At 47.8% G+C, this 24,724-nt stretch overlaps 1 protein-coding gene across 1 annotated transcript in view; it reads right to left on the bottom strand.

Annotated features, from left to right (window-relative positions):
- LOC122928945 (nicotinamide N-methyltransferase-like) overlaps nt 1-24,724 on the bottom strand; it is a 257,832-nt gene that overhangs the window by 30,582 nt on the left and 202,526 nt on the right. Inside the window, exon 3 of the mRNA XM_044282291.1 lies at nt 16,217-16,424. Coding sequence (XP_044138226.1) covers nt 16,217-16,424 — 208 coding nt within the window. The remainder of the gene's footprint in view (nt 1-16,216; nt 16,425-24,724) is intronic.

Genomic DNA, 24,724 nt, shown 5'->3' with positions numbered 1-24,724 from the left:
ATTGCCGCATCCATATCGACTGTCTCTATAAAAATATAATATGACCTAACCCCTCAGATGAACACCGTAAAAAATGTAAAATTAAAACTGTGCTAAATAAACCATTTTTGTCACCTTACATCACAAAAAGTGTAATAGCAAGCGATCAAAAAGTCACACGCACCCCAAAGTAGTGCCCAAAAAAACATCATCTCATCCCGCAAAAATCATACCCTACCCAAGGTAATCGCCCAAAAACTGAAAAAGTTAAGGCTCTCAGACTATGGAAACACTAAAACATGATTTTTTTTTGCTTCAAAAAAGAAATCATTGTGTAAAACTTACATAAATAAAAAAAAGTATACAAATTAGGTATCGCTGCATCCGTAACAACCTGGTCTATAAAAATATCACATGATCTAACCTGTCAGATGAATGTTGTAAATAACAAAAAATAAAAACTGTGCCAAAACAGCTATTTCTTGTTATCTTGCCTCTCAAAAAGTGTAATATAGAGCAACCAAAAATCATATGTACCCTAAACTAGTACCAACAATACTGCCACCCTATCCCGTAGTTTCTAAAATGGGCCAATTTTTTGGAGTTTCTATTCTAGGGGTGCATCAGGGGGGCTTCAAATGGGACATGGTGTCAAAAAAAAACAGTCCTGCAAAATCTGCCTTCCAAAAACCGCATGGCATTCCTTTCCTTCTGCCCCTGCCGTGTGCCGGTACAGCGGTTTACGACCACATATGGGGTGTTTCTGTAAATTACAGAATCAGGGCCATAAATATTGAGTTTTGTTTGGCTGTTAACCCTTGATTTGTTACTGGGAAAAATGGATTAAAATGGAAAATTTGCCAAAAAATAGAAATTCTGAAATTTTATCTCCATTTGCCAATAACTCTTGTGGAACATCTAAAAGGTTAATGACATTTGTCAAATCTGTTTTGAATACCTTGAGGGGTGTAGTTTCTTAGATAGGGTCGCTTTTATGGAGTTTCTACTCTAGGGTAGCATCAGAGGGGCTTCAAATGGGACATGGTGTAAAAAAAAACAGTCCAGCAAAATCTGCCTTCCAAAAACCGTATGGCATTCCTTTCCTTCTGCGTGTGCCTGTACAGTAGTTTACGACCCCATATGGGGTGTTTCTGTAAACTACAGAATCAGGGCAATAAAGATACAGTCTTGTTTGGCTGTTAGGCCTCTTTCACACTACAGTATTTTGCGTTCCGTATACGGTCCGTTTTTTGCGTTCCGTATACGGTCCGTATACGGAACCATTCATTTCAATGGTTCCGCAAAAAAACGGAATGTGTTCCGTATGCATTCCGTTTCCGTATTTCCGTTTTTCCGTTCCGTTGAAAAGATAGAACATGTCCTATATTTGGCCGAGAATCACAGTCCGTGGCTCCATTCAAGTCAATGGGGCCGCAAAAAAAAACGGAACACATACGGAAATGCATCCGTATGTCTTCCGTATCCGTTCAGTTTTTTGCGGAACCATCAATTGAAAATGTTATGCCCAGCCCAATTTTTAATATGAAATTACTGTATACTGTATTTGCCATACGGAAAAACGGAACGGAACAACGGAACGGAAACGGAACCACAACGGAAGCAAAAAACGGAACAACGGATCCGTGAAAAACGGAACGCAAAACACTGAATGCAACATACTGTAGTGTGAAAGAGGCCTTAACCCTTGCTTTGTTAGTGAGAAAATGGGTTAAAATGGAAAATCTGCCAAAAAAGTGAAATTTTGAAATTGTATCTATATTTTCCATTAATTCTGGTGGAACACCTAAAGGGTAGTGTTGAGCGAACTTCTGTTTTAAGTTCGGCGTCTAAAGTTCGGCTTCCGGTTAGCGGAGAATCCCGATATGGATTCCGAATTCCGTTGTGGTCTGTGGTAGCGGAATCAATAATCGGCCACAACGGTATTCGGAATCCATATCGGGATTCTCCGCTAACCGGAAGCCGAACTTTAGACGCCGAACTTAAAACAGAAGTTCGCTCAACACTACTAAAGGGTTAACAAAGTTTGTAAAATCAGTTTTGAATACATTGAGGGGTGTAGATTATAGAATGGGGTCATTTTGGGGTGGTTTCTATTATGTAAGCCTCGCAAAGTGACTTCAGACCTGAACTGGTCCCTAAAAATTGGGTTTTTGAAAATGTCCCAAAAATTTCAAGATTTGCTTCTAAGCCTTGTAACATCCCCAGAAAATAAAATATCATTCCCAAAATGATCCAAACATGAAGTAAACATATGGGGAATGTAAAGTAATAACTATTTTTGCAGGTATTACTATGTATTATAGAAGTAGAGAAATTAAAACTTGGAAATTTGCAATTTTTTACAACTTTTTGGCAAATTTGGTATTTTTTTATAAATAAAAATGATTTTTTTTTACTTCATTTTACCAGTGTCATGAAGTAACAAGGTGAGGGGTTTGGGGGGCGGGATGGGGAAGATCTCATAAGTCCGGTCTTTTCTACTTGTCTGTATCGGCAAAGAATGTGCAGTTGTTCTGGAGTATTGCAGAAGCTGTAGAGATGCTGGGGGATGGCAGGTCCCTCAGGCATTAAATGACGGATGCTGGGGGATTCTGGCCTCTCCCCCAGAGGGTGGGATCTCCATTTGATTTTCAATACTCATATGGTTATGGGCATTTGTCTTTATGTAATTATTGCCGAGTATGCTCAGGGTTGGAATAGACGGACTTGTGGATTTTATAGTATTACAAATGTTGTATTGATCTGTATTTTTTTGTATTATAATTAATAAAATATTTAAAATTAAAAAAAGTACAATATGTGACGAAAAAACAATCTCAGAATGGCCTGGATTAGTCAAAGTGTTTTAACGTTATCAGTACTTAAAGTGACACTGGTCAGAATTGCCAAAAATGGCCAAGTCTGTTAGGTGAAACAGGGCCGAGTCCTTAAGGGGTTAAATACTGCTGTTATATTATGGGTTTAAAACAACACCAATTATTTGCAAGACCCTACATATGGGGCCTTTGCTGCATTTGTCACAGTCAAAGACAACCAGTCAATACTGCAGCTACAACCTCTGCACCACTAAATTCAGCACATGCACTAGGCCAGTGACGGCTAACCTTGGCACTCCAGCTGTGGTAAAACTACAACTCTCAAGATGCCCCCCTTGCTTGGCTGCCCCACAGAACTCTATAGAAATAAATGGAGCATGCTGGGAGTCGTAGTTTCACCACAGCTGGAGTGCCAAGGCTAGCCATCACTGCACTAGGCAATGGATGTGCGTTAAACTGGCTAGTCCCAGAGCTGCTACGGGATTTCGGCCATTATCGCACACCACCAGGCCGGCCTTGAGGCTCATTGGCACCAACCACTCATCGGTCTGTTGTTCCATGCCCATCCACAGCATCTGCGCGGTGTGGGGTTTGTCCCCCAAAAAGATGCGGTTTAAAACCGCCTGCTTTCGTTTACCCCTGGCTGCGCTGAAGTTGATGGTGAAGGTGTTACGCTGACCAGATGAGGAGGCGGTAAAGGATGAGGAAGCGGAGTAGGAGAAGGAAGCAACCCCAATATGTCAGAGCTGCTGCAGAAAGTGCGGGCCCTCTATGCAGGGGCTTGAGGCTCACTGGCACCAACCACTCATCGGTCTGTTGTTCCATGCCCGTCCACAGCTCCTGCACGGTGTGGGGTTTGTCCCCACAAACAGATACGTTTTAAAACTGCCTGCTGTCGTTTACCCCTAACTGTGCTGAAGTTGGTGATGAAGGTGTTACGCTGACTGGATGAGGAGGCGGTAGAGGATGAGGAAGTGGAGTAGGAGGAGGAAGCAACCCCGATATGTCAGAGCTGCTGCAGAAAGTGCGGGCCGTCTCTGCTCTCATTCTCACCCTGCTGCTGTTCGCCTTCTCGCTCGCCACCTCATATGCGACGTGCCCACAAGCTGGAACTCCTCCTTGCACATGCTGGACAGACTGTGCGAGCAGCAGCAGGTGATAGTGGAGTTTCAGCTGCAGCAAGCACGATTGAGTCGCTCTGCGGAACAGCACCACTTCACCACCAATGACTGGACCTTCATGCAAGACCTGTGTGCCTTATTGCACTGTTTTGAATACTCCACCAACATGGCCAGTGCCGATGACGCCATTCTCAGGCATTACTAACCTAGTTCTATGCCTCCTTGAAAAAACGCTTCAGGTGATGATGGAAGAGAATATGGCACAGGAGGAGGAGGAAGAGGGATCATTCCATAGGTTTTCAGGCCAATCATTCACAAGTGGCTCCGAGGGTGGGTTCCTGCACCCACAAATGCCAGGTACACAACTGTCCAGCCAGGGCACAGTTCTGTAGGATGACGAGGATGAGGAGGAGGAGATGGAGGAGGAGGAACCGTGTTGACAGCAGGGTGGCACTCAAACCAGCTCATGGCCATCACTGGTTCATGGCTGGAGGGATAAAGAGGACACAGCCGATACACCTCCCACAGAGGACAGCTTTTCTTTGCCTCTGGGCAGTCTGGCACACATGAGCGATTACATGCTGCAGAGTCTCCACAACAACCGCCGAGTTGCCCACATTCTAACTTGCGCTGATTACTGGGTGGCCATGCTGCTGGATCCCCGTTACAAGGACAACGTACCATCCTTAATTCCGTCAGTGGAGCATGATCGTAAGATGCGCTTGTACAAGCGCACGCTGGTAGACACGCTGCTGGTGGCATTCCCACCTGACAGCAGGGGCACAGTGGAAGCACAAGGCAAAGTCAGAGGAGAAGGAAGAGGTCGCCAACGCAGCTGGGGCCCCACCAGCACCTCAGACGGCATAGTTAGCATGGCCAAAATGTGGAAAAGCTTTGTCAGCACGCCTCAACAACCAGCACCACCAGCTGATATGGAACGTCTTAGCAGGAGGCAGCATTTCACCAACATGGTGGAGCAGTATGTGTGCACACACCTACAAGTACTGGATGATGGGTCTTCCCCCTTCAACCTATGGGTCTCCAAATTGAGCCCCTGGCCTGAGCTTGCCCTTTACTTCTTGGAGGTTCTGGCCTGCCCTGTAGCCAGTGTATTGTCTGAACGTGTGTTTAGCACGGCAAGGGGTGTTATCACAGACAAGCGCAGCCGCCTGTCCACAGCCAATGTGGACAAGCTCATGTTCATTAAAATGAACCAGGCATGGATCCCACAGGATTTGTCCGTACCTTGTGCAGAATATACATGTATACCGGCTTTACCCAGCCATTGTTATACTACAGTGCAATTGCTCATTGTTGTATTTTTATATTTCCCACTCTTTTTGGTGTACCCTAATTTTAAAAATAAATAAATAAATATAAACTTAAAACAAAAAAAACTGTGTTGGCTACATTTGTCTTCACCGCTGCTTCCACCTACATCGCTACATCCACCGCCTCCTCAACCTCCTACTCCATATGGACCTCCACCTCATGCATCCAGATTATTTTTTGTTAATTTTTACATATTTTATTTTAAGTAATTTCACTAATTTGTCTAATACATTGTTGGGTTACATATCCCAAATTTTTGGCTGTGATATACTCCTGCTTTACCTAGTAGACAAGTAATACATTTCACACATTTTTCTGTTACATACGGGTCCTTCTAAAAAAATTGCATATTGTGATAAAGTTCATTATTTTCTGTAATGTACTGATAAACATTAGACTTTCATATATTTTAGATTCATTACACACCAACTGAAGTAGTTCAAGCCTTTTATTGTTTTAATATTGATGATTTTGGCATACAGCTCATGAAAACCCAAATTTCCTATCTAAAAAAATTAGCATATCATGAAAAGGTTCTCTAAACGAGCTATTAACCTAATGATCTGAATCAACTAATTAACTCTAAACACCTGCAAAAGATTCCTGAGGCTTTTAAAAACTCCCAGCCTGGTTCATTACTAGTGTTGAGCGGCATGTCCCATATTCGAATTCGCGAAATTTCGCGAATATTCGAAAGAATATTCGTAAAATATTCGCGAATATTCGAATTCGTTATTATTTCGCATATGCGATAATTCGAATTTTCGCATCTCATAATACATATTATGCTATGCAAAATTCGCATGTGCGCTAATGAAATCGCCTTGCGAAGATTCACAACTCAATTCAATCACTAATGTATGAATGCAAAGCCCTTTGCCTCTGTTCTGGGACAAGTACCGATATTCGCCTGTGCGCTAATATAATCGCCTTACGAAGATTCGCACCTCAATCACTTTCTAGGCAATGTGAGACTTTTGGGAATCAATCGAGATACAGTGGGGGGTGATGACAGTAGTTGACAGAGTACAGATCAATGTAATCTGTAAGGTGGAAAGTAAAATAAAAAATACGAATATTCGTAAATCGAATTTTACGAAGTTCTAAGTATTCACGAATATGGTGCTATACTATATGAATGCACAGGCCTTTGCCTCTCTGTTCTGGGGACAAGTGTAGATATTCGCATTTGCGTTAATAAAATCGCCTTACGAAGATTCGCAACTCAATTCACTAATGTATGAATGCAAAGCCCTTTGCCTCTGTTCTGGGACAAGTGCCGATATTCGCATGTGCGCTAATAAAATCGCCTTACGAAGAGTCGTGCCTCAATCACTTTCTAGGCAATGTGAGTAAGATCTGAGCTTTTGGACCTTTGGGAAACAATAAATTATATGTGTACTGTAATTTTGTGAAAAAACAAAACAAAAAACGAATATTCGTTTTTACGAATATATAGCACTATATTCGAAATATTCGCGAAATCGCGAAGTTGCAATATTCGCGAAAAAAAATCGCTTTTCGAATATTCGCGCTCAACACTATTCATTACTCAAAACCGCAATCATGAGTAAGACTGCCGACCTGACTGTTGTCCAGAAGGCCATCATTGACACCCTCAAGCAAAAGGGGAAGACACAGAAAGAAATTTCTGAACGAATAGGCTGTTCCCAGAGTGCTGTATCAAGGCACCTCAGTGGGGAGTCTGTGGGAAGGAAAAAGTGTGGCAGAAAACGCTGCACAACGAGAAGAGGTGACCGGACCCTGAGGAAGATTGTGGAGAAGGACCGATTCCAGACCTTGGGGGACCTGCGGAAGCAGTGGACTGAGTCTGGAGTAGAAACATCCAGAGCCACCGTGTACAGGCGTGTGCAGGAAATGAGCTACAGGTGCCGCATTCCCCAGGTCAAGCCACTTTTGAACCAGAAACAGCGGCAGAAGCGCCTGACCTGGGCTACACTGTTGCTCAGTGGTCCAAAGTACTTTTTTCGGATGAAAGCTAATTTTGCATGTCATTCGGAAATCAAGGTGCCAGAGTCTGGAGGAAGACTGGGGAGAGGGAAATGCCAAAATGCCTGAAGTCCAGTGTCAAGTACCCACAGTCAGTGATGGTCTGGGGTGCCATGTCAGCTGGTGGTGTTGGTCCACTGTGTTTTATCAAGGGCAGGGTCAATGCAGCTAGCTATCAGGAGATTTTGGAGCACTTCAAGTAAGGCCGGACTATAGGTTTACCTTAAGGGTAGGCCTTCATGAGGAATTTGGTGCCAGGGGCCTGGTAGAGGTAGGGTTAATGTATGGCGGGAAGCGGAGGGGCGGGTTAGCGTAGGTGGAGTTAGGTGGTAGTTTATTTAAGGGGCGGTAGCTGGGGGGCCATTTTAGAGCCAGGAAAAAAAGCGGAGAGTCAGGAAAGAAAGCACACGTGCGCACCTACCATGCAGACGGTGGAGGTATTGCTGGAGCAGTTGCGGGCGGCAGGGGAGGCCCGTGGACCGGAGTGGCTACAGGAGCTGCTGGCTGGAGTGCTGCAGGGGGAGGCGGCGGGTATAGCAGGCCCGTCGCCGCCGGCGCAACGGCCGTGGCGGGTCCGGCCGCCGGCGCGCCTTAGCCCCAGTGAGACCCCCCGGGCTCGGCGCAGGCGCAGGAGCCCCTCTAGGGACCCTTCACGGTCGGGGGTTGGGGGGAGCATGGTAGCCCCAGCCCCTGGGTGTGGGAGGAATCCGCGAGCGCAGCGGAGCTCTGAAGGAGGCAGGACCCCATCACCCCTGCCTTCACCTGCGGCCGGCGTGGGATCTGGAGCTGGGTCGGCGGGTTCCTTGCTCCCCCTAGTGGCAGGAACGTCCGCTCGTCGTGGGAGAGTCTGCAGCAGGAGGACGGAGCCTGTGCCAGTAGTGGCCACTAGAGGGCGCAGGGCTCCCAGGGATCACGGGCAGGTGTCTCCTGGCCTGGATCTGCAGGAAGAGTCCATGAGGGAGGAGGACGTTGAGAGCGCACCCAGCTTGGACCTGGTTGGGGTGCAGTCGTCGGGCGGATCCAGCGCAGCAGGAGCATCCGTGGAGTCGGCGGTGAGGTCGGTTCGTCTGGAGTCCGGATCAGCGGCTGATGGGGTCACAGCGCCCAGGCAGCCAGGTGAGAACATGTGGGGCGTATTGCAGAATTTGATGGGTGGCCCAGGGGGTGTGGGGGCTGGGGGTAGTCACGGGGAAATTGTGGGGGGTTTGGGGCAGTTTTTGACGAGTTTGGCGGGTTTGGTTTCTGGTATGGGGGTGGCAGGTGCGTCTCCGTTGCCGGCATGGGGGGTCGGTGGGGGTTTAGGAGGGGCGGCTGGGGACGGGCAGTCGCGGAGTGTGGGGTCGGTGTCGGTTCAGACGCAGGTGGGAGGCGAGGAGGAGAGGCCCAAGGTTAGCGACGCGGCGAAGGGGGAGGTATATGTCTGTTTTGAGGGGCCGTTGGGGGCGCACTTGAAGCAGGACGTTCGGGAACGGATATGGCGGGGGGAGTATGTTGAAATTTTTTCGCTTCTCCCCCTGGAGCGGTTTAATCTGGATAGGGAAAGAGTGGGTGAGGGAAAAAAGGAGGATGATGAAAAGCGGAGGCATAGACTCATACCGCGTACGTTTGCCAATTGGTTGCAGGCGTTTGCGATCTTGGCAAGCGTAATTGGGGAAAAGGCCCCGGAGTGTTGCTCGGCCTTGTTTTGCTATCTGGATGCGATTGGGGAGGCATACCGGGTATATGGTGGGACTGGGTGGCTCAGGTATGACGAGCAATTCCGGCAGAGGAAAGCGGTGCGGCCTGATATTAGGTGGGACCATAAGGACATCAGTCTATGGTTGCGGGTGACTGCGCCGTCGCGTCAGGGGCAGTCCTTTCGGGGGGACGCGGGAAGGGCGCCAAGTCAGTCTGCGGTGTCGGCAGCGTCAGCGAGAGGTTTGTGTTTCCTCTTTAATGAGGGGAGCTGCAGGTTCGGCGCCAAATGCAAGTTCAAGCATGAGTGCACGACTTGCGGAGGTGCTCACGGGGCTAACCGGTGTTTCAGGGGTGGTAAGCACAGGGGGTCAGACTCGGCTGCGAAAGGGGCTGACTCCGGTTCGGGTGGAAAGGATGGAGGGGTACCTAAATAGGTATCCTAAGCGGGAAGCGGCGGAATTGTTAATACGGGGGTTTTCGGAGGGATTTCGGATTCCGTCGAATCCATTGCCAGTGGTCGTGCCGCAAAGAAATTTGCGGTCGGCTTTGGAGTTTCCGGAGGTGGTCTCGGAAAAGTTGGCAAAGGAGGTGGCCTTGGGCAGGATGGACGGGCCATTTGTGGAAGTGCCGTTAGCTGGTTTGAGGGTGTCTCCGCTGGGGTTGGTGCCTAAGAAGGAGCCGAACAAGTTTCGGCTTATACATCATCTGTCTTTCCCGAAGGGTGCGTCGGTCAATGATGGTATCGATCCTGACATTTGTTCGGTGGTTTATACGTCATTTGATGCGGCTGTGGCGTGGGTTAAGAAGTTGGGGCCTGGGACCTTGTTGGCTAAGGCGGATATTGAGGCGGCTTTTCGGTTGCTTCCGGTCCATCCGGACAGTTTGCATTTATTGGGGTGTTTTTGGGATGGGGGGTATTTTGTAGACAGGTGTCTGCCTATGGGTTGTTCTGTGTCATGCGCGTACTTTGAGGCGTTTAGTTCGTTCTTGGAATGGGTGGTGGTGGATGTGGCCGGGTGTTCGTCCATTATCCATTACTTGGATGATTTTTTGTGTTTGGGACCGGCGGGCTCGCGGGTTTGTTCCCTGTTGTTGGCTACGTTACAGTCGGTTTTTGCGCATTTTGGGGTGCCATTGGCGGTGGAGAAGACGGTGGGCCCGGCGACGGAGTTAAGTTTTTTGGGCATTGTAATTGATACGGAGCGGATGGAGTGTCGGCTTCCGGAAGATAAAGTGGTTGATTTGCGGGCGGGCGTTGAGCGGGTGAGGCAGTCAGCGAAGGTTCGGTTGCGGGATCTGCAGTCTCTTTTGGGGAAATTGAACTTCGCGTGTAGGATCATGCCTATGGGCCGAGTGTTTTGTCGGCGGTTGGCGGCGGCTACGGCGGGGGTGGTCGCGCCGCATCATTTTATTAGGTTGGGGCGGGATTTGAAAAGGGATTTGGAGGTTTGGGCTGGGTTTTTGAGGGATTTTAATGGTAGGACATTGATGATGGGCGAGGTGGTCGATAGTTTCGATTTTGAATTGTTTACGGATGCGGCTGGCGGGGTGGGGTTTGGGGCTTATTGTCATGGCCAGTGGTGTGCAGCTCGGTGGCCGCAGTCTTGGGTTGAGCGGGGGTGGGTCAGGAATTTGTGTCTTCTTGAACTTTTTCCCATTGTTCTTGCGGTAGTGTTGTGGGGGGACAGTTTCAGGGACAAGAAGGTAAGGTTTCATTGCGATAACATGGGGGTGGTGCAGGCGATCAATGGTTTGACGGCCTCGTCGCCGCCCGTGGTTTGCTTGTTGCAGCATCTTGTGTTGCTTTGTTTGTCGTTTAATGCATGGGTGGTAGCAGTCCATGTGCCCGGGGCTTCTAACAACATTGCGGATGCTCTTTCTCGTTTGCAGTGGGAGCGGTTTCGGCAGTTGGCTCCGGAGGCGGACGCGGAAGGTCTGGAGTGCCCGGGGTCGCTGTGGGGTCTGTTGGAGGTACTGTAGCGGGGTTGTTGCGGGCGTCATTGAGTGCGGGTTCGTGGGCTGCGTATGGGAAGGCTTGGAGGGAATGGGAGCAGTGGTGTTCGGGGTTAGGGATGGGGGTAGATGAGGGGGAGATACCTCTATTGTTGTTCTTGGGGCAGGGCAAGGAACAGGGTTGGTCGGTGGCACAGCTGAACAAGTGTGTAGCTGGTCTGGCGTTTGGGGTATGGTTGATGTTACCAAGACGTTTTTGGTGAGGCAGGTTTTGAAGGGTTGGAGGAGGGGGCAGCGGACAGAGGATCATAGGAGGCCAGTGTCGTTCTCGTTGCTGTTGAGGTTGGGGGGACAGGTTGGGTTGGTTTGTACTTCTGTAGGGGAGGTTAGCCTGTTTCGGTTGGCATTTTCGTTGGCATTTTTTGGGGCTTTCCGGTTGGGGGAATTGGTGTCTAGGAGCGTCAGGGTCGCGGGGGGTTTATGCGGGGAGGATGTGCAGTTGTTTCTGGACAGGGTGGTGGTCAGGTTGCGGTCGTCTAAAACGGATGTGGAAGGAAAAGGGCGGTATGTTACTCTTTTTTCAGTCCCGGAGTGTTTTTTATGTCCGGTTAGATGTTTGCGGGTGTATAGGGAGGGGGTGTGCTTTGAGGGTGGCCCGCTGTTGAGGCACGGTGATGGTTCTTTTCTGTCCAGATTTCAGTTTGTGGCAGTGTTTAAAAAATGTTTGGTAAGGGTGGGGGTGGACCCAGCAGACTTCACGGGTCACTCCTTCAGAATTGGGGCGGCAACTGAGGCGGCTAGGTTAGCGTTAAGTGACGAGGTTATTAAACGGATAGGGCGGTGGGAATCTGTTAGGTTCCGGTCATATGTGTGTTTGGGTGGGTTGTAAGTGGTGTCGGCGACCATGTTAGTGATGTGTTTTCTTTTGTTTGCGTTTTATTGCAGGCTCCGGTCCGGCGCTAGTGTGGATTCTTGGACACTCGTTCGTTTTTTGGGGGGCGTTGCGGGCCGATGTTCGGGAGAACGGTCGTCAGTTGGGGTTTGGCAGGGATGTCGCGGTGGTGAAGTGGCTGGGTTCTAGAGGTATGTTGTGGGGCGGTGTGTTGAGGGAGGTTCATCGCTTTGTGCGGTTAGACAGGGCCCCGGAGATTTTAGTGCTTCATGTCGGGGGCAACGATTTGGGGGTTAGGCCGGCTAGAGAATTGATCAGGGATATCAAATTTGATCTCTTACGGCTGTGGTCATTGTTCCCACACATGATAACGGTGTGGTCGGATATTGTGCCTAGGAAGACGTGGAGGGAGGCGAGGTCTGTGGAAGCGGTGAACAGGGCTCGCATCAAGGTGAACAGGGCGGTTGGACGGTTTGTGGCTAAGAGTGGGGCGGTGGTGGTTAGGCACGTGGATCTTGAGTCGGGTCTTGGGGGGTTTTGGAGAGCAGATGGGGTTCACCTTAATGCGGTCGGGATTGATCTGTGGTCCTTGGGACTACAGGGTGGAATTGAGAGGGCATTGGAGATGTGGAGGAACGCGCAGTCTTGAGGTTGGAGTGGTCAAGTTGCGCGTTGTTGGCGGGGGGAGGTCCTTGGAGCTGGTGGAATGGGTTGCTGCTTGAGAATGAGAGGGCCTCAATGGTGGGGCTGGACTCTCAGGATTGGGCACTCGGTTAATCAGTGAGGGCATCCATCAGTTTGGTGGCTCCGAGCTGGGTGTTTACGGCTGGAGGCAAGGTGGATGGTCCACTGAGTGGTTGTGCTGGATGTATACATGTTGGGGCTTCTAGGACCTCCCTCGGCTGGGGGAATTCATTGTTAAATTATTTGTATTTTTGTTTAATAAATAACGGCTGCTGTGGCCGATTTAAATCCGACTCAAGTCTCTGTGTCTTATTGGTAAGGGGGAAGTGAAAGGGTTAATGAAGGAAGTGTTATGGGGAGGAATGGTTGGTAGGCCCCGGTGGGGTCACCAATAATTCGCTCAAGTAAGGCCGGACTATAGGTTTACCTTAAGGGTAGGCCTTCATGAGGAATTTGGTGCCAGGGGCCTGGTAGAGGTAGGGTTAATGTATGGCGGGAAGCGGAGGGGCGGGTTAGCGTAGGTGGAGTTAGGTGGTAGTTTATTTAAGGGGCGGTAGCTGGGGGGCCATTTTAGAGCCAGGAAAAAAAGCGCCCGCCCACCCTCCCTTGAGTAGGTATTGGGGAGGTAGCAGTGGTAGGGGTTGGGTAGGTGTGGGTTTCTGGTGGGGGTTGCATGTGAGGTATGTCGCGGCAGTCGAGGCGGGGGGAGGTCCTCGGAGCTGGTGGAATGGGTTGCTGCTTGAGAATGAGAGGGCCTCAATGGTGGGGCTGGACTCTCAGGATTGGGCACTCGGTTAATCAGTGAGGGCATCCATCAGTTTGGTGGCTCCGAGCTGGGTGTTTACGGCTGGAGGCAAGGTGGATGGTCCACTGAGTGGTTGTGCTGGATGTATACATGTTGGGGCTTCTAGGACCTCCCTCGGCTGGGGGAATTCATTGTTAAATTATTTGTATTTTTGTTTAATAAATAACGGCTGCTGTGGCCGATTTAAATCCGACTCAAGTCTCTGTGTCTTATTGGTAAGGGGGAAGTGAAAGGGTTAATGAAGGAAGTGTTATGGGGAGGAATGGTTGGTAGGCCCCGGTGGGGTCACCAATAATTCGCTCATGCTTCCATCTGCTGAAAAGCTTTATGGAGATGAAGATTTCATTTTTCAGCACGACCTGGCACCTGCTCACAGTGCCAAAACCACTGGTAAATGGTTTACTGACCTGTGCTCAATTGGCCTGCCAACTCTCCTGACCTGAACCCCATAGAGAATCTGTGGGATATTGGGAAGAGAAAGTTGAGAGACGCAAGACCCAACACTCTGGATGAGCTTAAGGCCGCTATCGAAGCATCCTGGGCCTCCATAACACCTCAGCAGTGCCACAGGCTGATTGCCTCCATGCCACGCCGCATTGAAGCAGTCATTTCTGCAAAAGGATTCCCGACCAAGTATTGAGTGCAGAACTGAACATAATTATTTGAAGGTTGACTTTTTTTGTATTAAAAACACTTTTCTTTTACTTGGGTTTTCATGAGCTGTATGCCAAAATCATCAATATTAAAACAATAAAAGGCTTGAGCTACTTCAGTTGGTGTGTAATGAATCTAAAATATATGAAAGTCTAATGTTTATCAGTACATTACAGAAAATAATGAACTTTATCACAATATGCTAATTTTTTTAGAAGGACCTGTAGTTGGGTGACATTCACCAATTTTTGGCTGTGATATACCCCTGCTTTACCTAGTGGACAGGTTAATACATTTCACAAATTTTTCTGTTACATAGTTGGGTGACATTCACACATTTTTGGCTGTGATATACTCCTGCTCCACCTAGTGGACAAGGAAATAAATTTCACTAATTCGTCTGTTACATTCTCAAGTGACATTTTACAATTTTTGCCGTGAATAAACCTCTGCTCTGCATAGGTGACAGGGACCTAATTTTTGTAAAATTGTCTGTTTAATTGGTAGGTGACATGAACACAGTTTAGCTGTGAATAAACCCGTGCTCTGCATACTTGACAGGGCCCAAAATGTTTAAAAAATCGTCTCTTCCATTGGTGGGTGACATTAACTAATTTTTGCCGATGAAAACCCCCTGCTCTGCATAGGTGACAGGGACTTAAATTTATAAAATTCATCGTTAATTTGCCCTTTTCATTTAATCCTTCCGCTTTAATAACTTGCCCCACATTTCAGCTCGATCACATTGCCGCCATTGGATTTGGTATCCCTTTCTCACGCTCCTTCTTCGGCTTGGAACCCTGATTCTCCGCTAACCGTGATCAACATGGTAGGCGCAGAAAAGAACATTAAAAGTTGATAGAGAAGATATCCAATTGGATCGTGGACGTCAGAGGGACATGCTGACAGAGGGCAGAAGTTATCTAGAGTCAAAAAAGCGGCAGCAGGGTAATTTCCGTGTGCCCCCTTTACTTGAAAGCTTCGGCTTCAATAATTTGTCCCACATTTCCACTCGATCACATAAAATTTCATACATTGACTCTCTTGGATGTGGCATCCCTTTCTCACGCTCCCTCTCTGGCCTGGAACCCTGATTCCCCGTTACCAATGATCACCATGGTAGGCTCATAAAAGAACATCGACAGTTGATAGAGAGAATATCACATCACGGGGACGTGCGACATGGTGGAGCAGTATGTGTGCACACGTTATAAGAGCCATATTTGAGGGCCACAGACACCTTTGCATGGTGGAGGTTTTATAGCTTCAGGCAGCCACCCCAAACTTCTAAGAGACAATTGAGTTTTCCTGTCCAAGATATTCAGCTTGTAGGGAAAGACAAGGAATAGGATCCAAAGCATCTAAGGGAACCAGGTACACCTAACCCACTGCTCGAAAAAAAAACAAGAAACCTGACAAGCCTAAAACAGTGGATTTGCAGAATTAACTCTGTACCATCTAGAGACTGCATATTTGTGCTACTGCAACTAAAAGACATCCAAAGTAAAAGTTGTGAGTTGCATCTTAACACTGTCTACCTCATTATTACTAACTATGGTTGCACCACCATTTACGGTACTGGCGTCACGACAAAAACCATCAAGGGACTCACCCACAACAAGCACCCTAAGCACCCCTAACATCAAGGGCACCTCAACCACCATCTTGGCTGATGCTTCCTACCACAGAGCGTGCCCCAGAGGATTTCGTGCTGCCCACCTCAACACTGTGCAGCCAGCCCAGGGAGGCTATCTGCTAACCGCGAGTAAACTGATGAACTGTGTGTTATATGATTTGGCCCCTCATCGGTCCACCGTGCACCTCACGTGTTGCCCCTGCGACTGGCTGGCTGCACTATCTACTCCTCCTCCACTGCCGCTTCCACCTACATCGCCACATCCACCACCTCCTCAACCTCCTACTTCATATGGACCTCATCCTCCTAGATCAAGATTATATATTTTTTGCGTATTTTATGTTATTTTAAGTGATATCCCTATCCACATTTGTTTGCAGAGCGCTTGCCATTCTCTTAACCACATTTTGCTGCCATTTGCAGCCCTCTAGCCCTTTCCATGACTTTTTTAGAGCCATTTGCTCAAAGTTCGAGTCCCTATTGACTTCAATGGGGTTTGGAGTCGGGGTCAAGTTCGGGTCAAGTTTGTGTCCCGAACTCAAACTTTTTTGTGAAGTTCGGCTGAACACGTCGGACCCGAACATCCAGGTGTCCGCTCAACTCTATTTAGATGGTGTAAGCTTAAAAATAAATTACCTGTTTCCCTCCAACTCACATACACATTTGATAATGTGAGTCCAGTCAAAAGCATCTGGATCCTTGTTCAGCCATTTTCGTAATTCTGCGCGATTTTGCTCAAGTAAATCTGAGGCAATGATTTTATCAAACACTTCACAGGCTGAGAGATGGTGATAAATGCTAGGTCCTGTGCCAAAATCAAGCAGGGTATCTCCTCTTACTCCACCTTAAAAGATAACAAAAATTAGAAAAAATAAGTTTAAAATGACTACCGCAAGCCAACCCTAGCTAAGGGTGAGGCCTCATGCACACGACCGTTGTGTGTTTTGCTGTCTGCAAACCACGGATCTGCAAAACACGGATGGCGTCCGTGTGCGTTCCGCAATTTGCTGAACGGCATGGACAGCTTTTAATATAACTGCCTATTCTTGTCCGCAAAGCGTGGACAAGAATAGGACATGTTATATTTTTTTTGTGGACCACGGAACAGGGCAACGGATGCGGACAGCACACGGAGTGCTGTCCGCATCTTATGCTGCCCCATTGAAGTGAATGGATCCGCATGCTAGCCGCAAAAACTGTGCCTCGGATACGTATCAAAACAACGTCGTGTGCATGAGGCCTAAGGTAGATATTAACCTCGGTAAAGCCCAATTTAATGATACTGTGTGTTCTCAGGTGTAACAGGGCATATGTAAGAGCAAAGCTGGTGCCTTCTGTTTGTATTGTGTGCAGTTATTTTTGAAAGTGTGATCTCCGATTTGAAATTTTGAGGACCAGGAATGTGTGGAAACAATATGAGTGTTCATAAGTGCACATTCAGTCAGGATTCTCTTCTAAGGTGCTACAGGAGTGCCATTATTATATGCTACATATGCTATATGCTTGTCCAGATGCAGCAGAACCAAGTTTGTAATTTTGCATAGCCCTTTTTGATATCACAATGCAACACATATAGCCCTTCCCAGCACGTGTTTCAGGTGTGTTAAGGTGAGGACAACTTGGCTAAATACTCATCCCCCATTTTGTATACATGTTAATCTCCATTTTGTGTCTCTCTGATAATTGAAGTAGCGTATGGAACTTTAAGGCTATGTACACCTTTGGGGGCATTTTTTTATTACATTTTTTTATTATTGCAATGAACTAATTATGAGGTACAAATCAATTAATTGGTGCTTATTAAAAATATGGAGCCCTTTTCTCGGTACAGAGCTGAGATGCTCTATTAGCAGGATCTGAATTTTTCTCTCTCTTCCGTCAGGTAGGGAGCTGACGGGTTCCTTATCTCTGCTCTCTGACCTTGTAAACACTCATTGAAGCTCAATCCTTATCTTATTGATAAGAATGTGGCTTAAAGGATAACTTAGACCCTAATTTCAATTTGGACGAGGAGGAGGTAGCCAACAGAGTTTTTTTATTTTTTTATTGCGGTAGCCCCCAAAATATTGGGACATACAAAAAAAGAAAACGAACAATAAGTGCACTTGAGTAAAACAATGGCTGGGTGAGGCCTGTATACATGTCTATTCTGCACAAAGTATGGACAATTCCTGTGAAAACCCTGCCTGGTTCATTTTAATGAACATGAGCTTGTCCACATTGGCTGTGGACAGGCGGCTGCGCTTGTCTGTGATAACCCCCTCTTGCCATGCTAAACAAACGTTCAGACAATACACTGGCTGCAGGGCAGGCCGGCACCTCTAAGGCATAAAGGGCAAGCTCAGGCCATGTGCCCAATTTGGAGACCCAGAAGTTAAAGGGGGCAGACCCATCAGTCAGTACGTGTAGGTGTGTGCACACATACTGCTCCACCATGTTGCTGAAATGCTGCCTCCTGCTAAGACGTTGCATATCAGCTGGTGGTGCTGGTTGTTGTGGCGTGCTGACAAAACTTTTCCACATTTCGGCTGCGTTGGCGACCTTATCCTCCTCCTCAGCCTTCGCCTTGTGCTTCCACTGAGCCCCCTCTGGACTCTGGCTGGGCCACTCCAAAACGTTAATGTTGTTGTCTGCTAACCATTTCTTCACCACTTTTGCTGTGTGTTGTGAGTCATTGTCATGCTGAAATGTCCACTGGTTCCCAAGGCCAAGTTTCTCTGCAGACTGCCTGAGGTTGTCCTTCCTCATGTATTGCTCTTTTTTCATGGTGCCGTTTACTGTGATTAGGTTCCCTGGTCCATTGGCTGAAAAACACCCCCAAAGCATTAGGTTCCCACCACCATGTTTGACAGTCGGGATGGTGTTCTTTGGGTTGAAGGCTTCTCCTTTTTTACGCCAAATGAAGGGAACATCATTGTGACCAAACAATAAAATTTTTGTTTCATATGACCATAACACAGAAGGCCAGAAGTCTTCTTTGTTCAGATGAGCTTTTGCAAAGGCCAAGCAAGCTTTTGTGTGCCTTATCTGGAGAAGTGGCGTCCTCCTTGGTCTGCATCCGTGGAACCCAGCAGTGTGCAGCGTCCGTTGGATTGTCTGCCTTGAGACAATGCCACCAGCAGAGCCCAAATTCACCAGGATGGCCTTGGTGGTGATCCTTGGATTCTTTTTCACCTCTCTAACTATCCTCCTGGCCAGCACAGGTGTCACTTTTGGCTTCCGACCACGTCCTCTGAGATTTTCCACAGTGCGGAACATCTTGTATTTTTTAATAATACTTTGCACTGTAGCCACTGGAACTTGAAAACATTTAGAAATGGCCCTGTAGCCCTTTCCTGACTTGTGAGCAGCCACACTGCGCAGCCGAAGGTCCTCACTGAGCTCCTTAGCTCCTTTGTCTTAGCCATGACTGTCCACAAACCAACTGCAGAGAGCTGCTGTTTTTCACCTGTTGAGTTGATTAAAACAGCTGTTCCCAATTAATCAGGGTAATTAGGATGCTTTAGAACAGCTTGGACTATTTGGAAAAGTATACAACTTTGGATTTTCCCACAGTTTGACAGTTTGTGACGGGTATGAATGATTTTGGACTGGACACTTTTTGCTCAAATGTAAATAAAAGCTGAGAAATGTTTTTATCCCACAGTAATACCTCTTGTACATCATCTTATTATCTTTTGGGAGACACCTATGTCGATTCCCGTCAAAAAATTATTTGCTGGTTGAATAAAAGTAACTTTAAGTCAAAATTTGCTAGGGGCATGAATAATTATGGGCAGCACTGTACATACTGATAATAAAAGCTGTGGCCGATCACCTCCCAGCAAAGAGTTAACACGTTGTTAGTGTTTTTCTTATAGAATATAGGTAAGGTAATGGAAAACGGGGGCCCCTGGTGAAGAAGAGAAGTCTCTTCCCCCTGCCCTCCCCTGATTTACCAACAGTCTTAGGCTACTTTCACACTAGCGTTCGGAGCGGGTCCGTCTGATGTTTCATCAGACGGATCCGCTCCTATAATGCAGACGTTTGCATCCCTTCAGAACGGATCCGTCTGCATTATAACTTAGAAAAATTTCTAAGTGTGAAAGTAGCCTGAGCGGATCCGTTCAGACTTTACATTGAAAGTCAATGGGGGACGGATCCGCTTGAAGATTGAGCCATATGGTGTCATCTTCAAGCGGATCCGTCCCCATTGACTTACATTGTAAGTCGGAACGGATCCGCTCGCCTCTGCACGGCCAGGCGGACACCCGAATGCTGCTTGCAGCGTTCAGGTGTCCGCTCACTGAGCGGAGCGGAGGCTGAGCGCTGGCAGGCGGATGCATTCTCAGTGGATCCGCCTCCACTGAGAATGCATTAGGGCCAGACGGCTGCGTTCAGGGCCGCTCGTGAGCCCCTTCAAACGGAGCTCACGAGCGGACACCTGAACGCAGGTGTGAAAGGAGCCTTACTAAATTTAATTCCCTGTCAGCAATGCAGAGCAGGGGTTTTTGACCTGCAAAAATGGGTTAATGTCAACCATCAATGTAACAGACGAATTTTAGAAATTTAGGTCCCTGTCACCTATGCAGAGCAGGGGTTTATTCACGGCAAAACTGGGTTCATGTCACCCACCAATGGAACAGACGATTTTACAAAAATTAGGTCCCTGTCACCTAGGCAGAGCAGAGGTTTGTATACAGCAAAAATGGTAAAATGTCACTTGAGAATATAACAGACAAATTTTTTGAAATTTAGGTCTCTGTCACCTATGCAGAGCAAGGATTTATTCACGGCAAAAATGGTAAAATGTCACCCAAGAATGGAACAGACGACCATGTCCCTTATTTGACGCTCTCCTCATTCTTTGTTTCACCCACCAAACTAACCGATGTTTTTTGTCAGGCGACAATGTAACCACCAATAGTCAACAATTAAGTTCACTGACAGTAGGGCTGTGCCGGTGTCATAAAGAGAAAAAATTTCTTGAGGTCACACAACAGTGTGAATTTAATACAAATACTTCACTGTCCAAAATGTTTTTAATTTGTCAAACAGCAATGTAACAGCAGTATTTACTGGTTTTATTTGACTGCCAGAAATGCAGGCAGACTGCAAATGTTGTACAGTATCTAGCACAAAAAGTGTTATTTCTTCAACCAACAATGTGACATCAGTAGAGTTGAGAGGACACCTGGAAGTTTGGGTTCGACGGGTTCGGCCAAACTTCGCAAAAAAGTTGGACCTATATGGGGGGGGGGGACACTATGCAGAAAAGGGGAAGCACTATGGGGCCCTATATACACTGGCACAATATGGGGGGGCACTATGGGTCCCTATATACTGGCACAATATGGGGGGGACACTATGCAGAAGAGGGGAAGCACTATGGGGCCCTATATACTGGCACAATATGGGGGGGGGGTCGGCACTATGGAGAAGAGAGGAAGCACTATGGGGCCATCTATACTGGCACAATATGGGGGGCCTATATACTGGCACAATATGGGGGGGCACTATGGAGAAGAGGGGAAGCACTATGGGGCCCTATATACTGGCACAACATGGGGGGCACTATGGAGAAGAGGGGAAGCACTATGGGGCCCCATATACTGGCACAATATGGGGGCCCTATATACTGGCACAATATGGGGGGGCACTATGGAGAAGAGGGGAAGTACTATGGGGCCCTATATACTGGCACAATATGGGGGGCACTATGTGGCCATATATACTGGCACAATATAGGGGGGACACTATGCAGAAGAGGGGAAGCACTATGGGGCCCTATATACTGGCACAATATGGGGGGGCACTATGGGTCCCTATATACTGGCACAATATGGGGGGGACACTATGCAGAAGAGGGGAAGCACTATGGGGCCCTATATACTGGCACAATATGGGGGGGGGTCGGCACTATGGAGAAGAGAGGAAGCACTATGGGGCCATCTATACTGGCACAATATGGGGGGCCTATATACTGGCACAATATGGGGGGGCACTATGGAGAAGAGGGGACGCACTATGGGGCCCTATATACTGGCACAATATGGGGGGCACTATGGAAAAGAGAGGAAGCACTATGGGGCCATATATACTGGCACAATATGGGGGCCTATATACTGACACAATATGGGGGGGCACTATGGAGAAGAGGGGAAGCACTATGGGGCCCTAAATACTGGCACAACATGGGGGGGCACTATGGAGAAGAGGGGAAGTACTATGGGGCCCTATATACTGGCACAATATGGGGGGGCACTATGTGGCCATATATACTGGCACAATATGGGGGGGACACTATGCAGAAGAGGGGAAGCACTATGGGGCCCTATATACTGGCACAATATGGGGGGGCACTATGGGTCCCTATATACTGGCACAATATGGGGGGGACACTATGCAGAAGAGGGGAAGCACTATGGGGCCCTATATACTGACACAATATGGGGGGGGTCGGCACTATGGAGAAGAGAGGAAGCACTATGGGGCCATCTATACTGGCACAATATGGGGGGCCTATATACTGGCACAATATGGGGGGGCACTATGGAGAAGAGGGGAAGCACTATGGGGCCCTATATACTGGCACAACATTGGGGGGCACTATGGAGAAGAGGGGAAGCACTATGGGGCCCCATATACTGGCACAATATGGGGGCCTTATATACTGGCACAATATGGGGGGCACTATGGAAAAGAGAGGAAGCACTATGGGGCCATATATACTGGCACAATATGGGGGGCCTATATACTGACACAATATGGGGGGGCACTATGGAGAAGAGGGGAAGCACTATGGGGCCCTAAATACTGGCACAACATGGGGGGCACTATGGAGAAGAGGGGAAGTACTATGGGGCCCTATATACTGGCACAATATGGGGGGGACACTATGCAGAAGAGGGGAAGCACTATGGGGCCCCATATACTGGCACAATATGGGGGGGTCGGCACTATGGAGAAGAGGGGAAGCACTATAGGGCCATCTATACTGGCACAATATGGGGGCCCTAAATACTGGCACAATATGGGGGGGACACTATGCAGAAGAGGGGAAGCACTATGGGGCCCTATATACTGGCACAATATGGGGGGGGTCGGCACTATGGAGAAGAGAGGAAGCACTATGGGGCCATCTATACTGGCACAATATGGGGGGCCTATATACTGGCACAATATGGGGGGCACTATGGAGAAGAGGGGACGCACTATGGGGCCCTATATACTGGCACAACATGGGGGGGCACTATGGAGAAGAGGGGAAGCACTATGGGGCCCAATATACTGGCACAATATGGGGGCCCTGTATACTGGCACAATATGGGGGGCACTATGGAGAAGAGGGGAAGCACTATGGGGCCCTATACAAATGAGGGCATTCTGGGGACATTGGCTCTACTGGGGGCACTAAGAAGAAGTATTTCTTTTTTTACTGCCACACAACGGGGCATTTTTTGTACTGGTGCACATTATAGGGAGGGGGTTCTACTGTCACACATTATAAAGAGAATTATTACTATCGGAGCATTATGGTGGGCTTTATTACAACTGGGGGACTATGGGAGCATTATTACTTGTGGGACACAACTACTGTTGGGGGCACTGTAGGAGCACTATTACTACTAAATGCACTCTGGCTAAGAAATAATTACTATTGTTGGGACTTTGGGAGCACCATTTCTTTGGGGGCACCCTGGCACAGCATCAGCTTAGCACAGTTCTTTTTGCAGTATAGTTTTGCGGAGCATAGCTTCTCAGTATTGGGGGTGCATGATGGGATGTTAATTGGAGGATGATGGAAAAGTAGGAAACTAAGATGTCTGTCAAACTCTGCAGAGACGTGAGATGGCTGAAAGAAATGATCACGGTGGTCTGGTCTGAATGGAGAAGATGAAGAAAGAGAACATCTACATCAGAGGAGACGTCACTGGATATAAGAGGTATGGGGCGCTGTATTAGGCTACTTTCACATCTGCGTTAGTGATCCTGGCAGGCTGTTCCAGCTGAGAATTCACTGGATCCGGCACTGCTGGATGCAGACAGAATGCCCGCCAGCCCCATTAACTATAATGGTGTACGGCAGAGATTCGGCCACAATCTGGAAAAAATGCTGAGAATCAACGGGACATAAACCGCTGCATGCTGTGCTTTGTGTCCAGTCAATTCCTTGCATTTTCTGCCTAATTAGGTGGCCGAATCGTACTGCCACAGGTGTGAAAATAGCCTTACCCTGTACAGGTCCTTCTAAAAAAATTTGCATATTGTGATAAAGTTCATTATTTTCTGTAATGTACTGATAAACATTAGACTTTCATATATTTTAGATTCATTACACACCAACTGAAGTAGTTCAAGCCTTTTATTGTTTTAATATTGATGATTTTGGCATACAGCTCATGAAAACCCAAAATTCCTATTTAAAAAAATTAGCATATCATGAAAAGGTTCTCTAAACGAGCTATTAACCTAATCATCTGAATCAACTAATTAACTCTAAACAACTGCAAAAGATTCCTGAGGCTTTTAAAAACTCCCAGCCTGGTTCATTACTCCAAACCGCAATCATGGGTAAGACTGCCGACCTGACTGCTGTCCAGAAGGCCATCATTGACACCCTCAAGCAAGAGGGTAAGACACAGAAAGAAATTTCTGAACGAATAGGCTGTTCCCAGAGTGCTGTATCAAGGCACCTCAGTGGGAAGTCTGTGGGAAGGAAAAAGTGTGGCAGAAAACGCTGCACAACGAGAAGAGGTGACCGGACCCTGAGGAAGATTGTGGGGAAGGACCGATTCCAGACCTTGGTGGACCTGCGGAAGCAGTGGACTGAGTCTGGAGTAGAAACATCCAGAGCCACCGTGTACAGGCGTGTGCAGGAAATGGGCTACAGGTGCCGCATTCCCCAGGTCAAGCCACTTTTGAACCAGAAACAGCGGCAGAAGCGCCTGACCTGGGCTACAGAGAAGCAGCACTGGACTGTTGCTCAGTGGTCCAAAGTACTTTTTTCGGATGAAAGCAAATTTTTCATGTCATTCGGAAATCAAAGTGCCAGAGTCTGGAGGAAGACTGGGGAGAGGAAAATGCCAAAATGCCTGAAGTCCAGTGTCAAGTACCCACAGTCAGTGACGGTCTGGGGTGCCATGTCAGCTGCTGGTGTTGGTC

The sequence above is a fragment of the Bufo gargarizans genome, chromosome 2, assembly GCF_014858855.1.
Source record: "Bufo gargarizans isolate SCDJY-AF-19 chromosome 2, ASM1485885v1, whole genome shotgun sequence".
NCBI lineage: Eukaryota > Metazoa > Chordata > Amphibia > Anura > Bufonidae > Bufo > Bufo gargarizans.
Note: the sequence above shows the minus strand (reverse complement) of the source record. Positions and strands in the feature narration are given on the sequence as shown.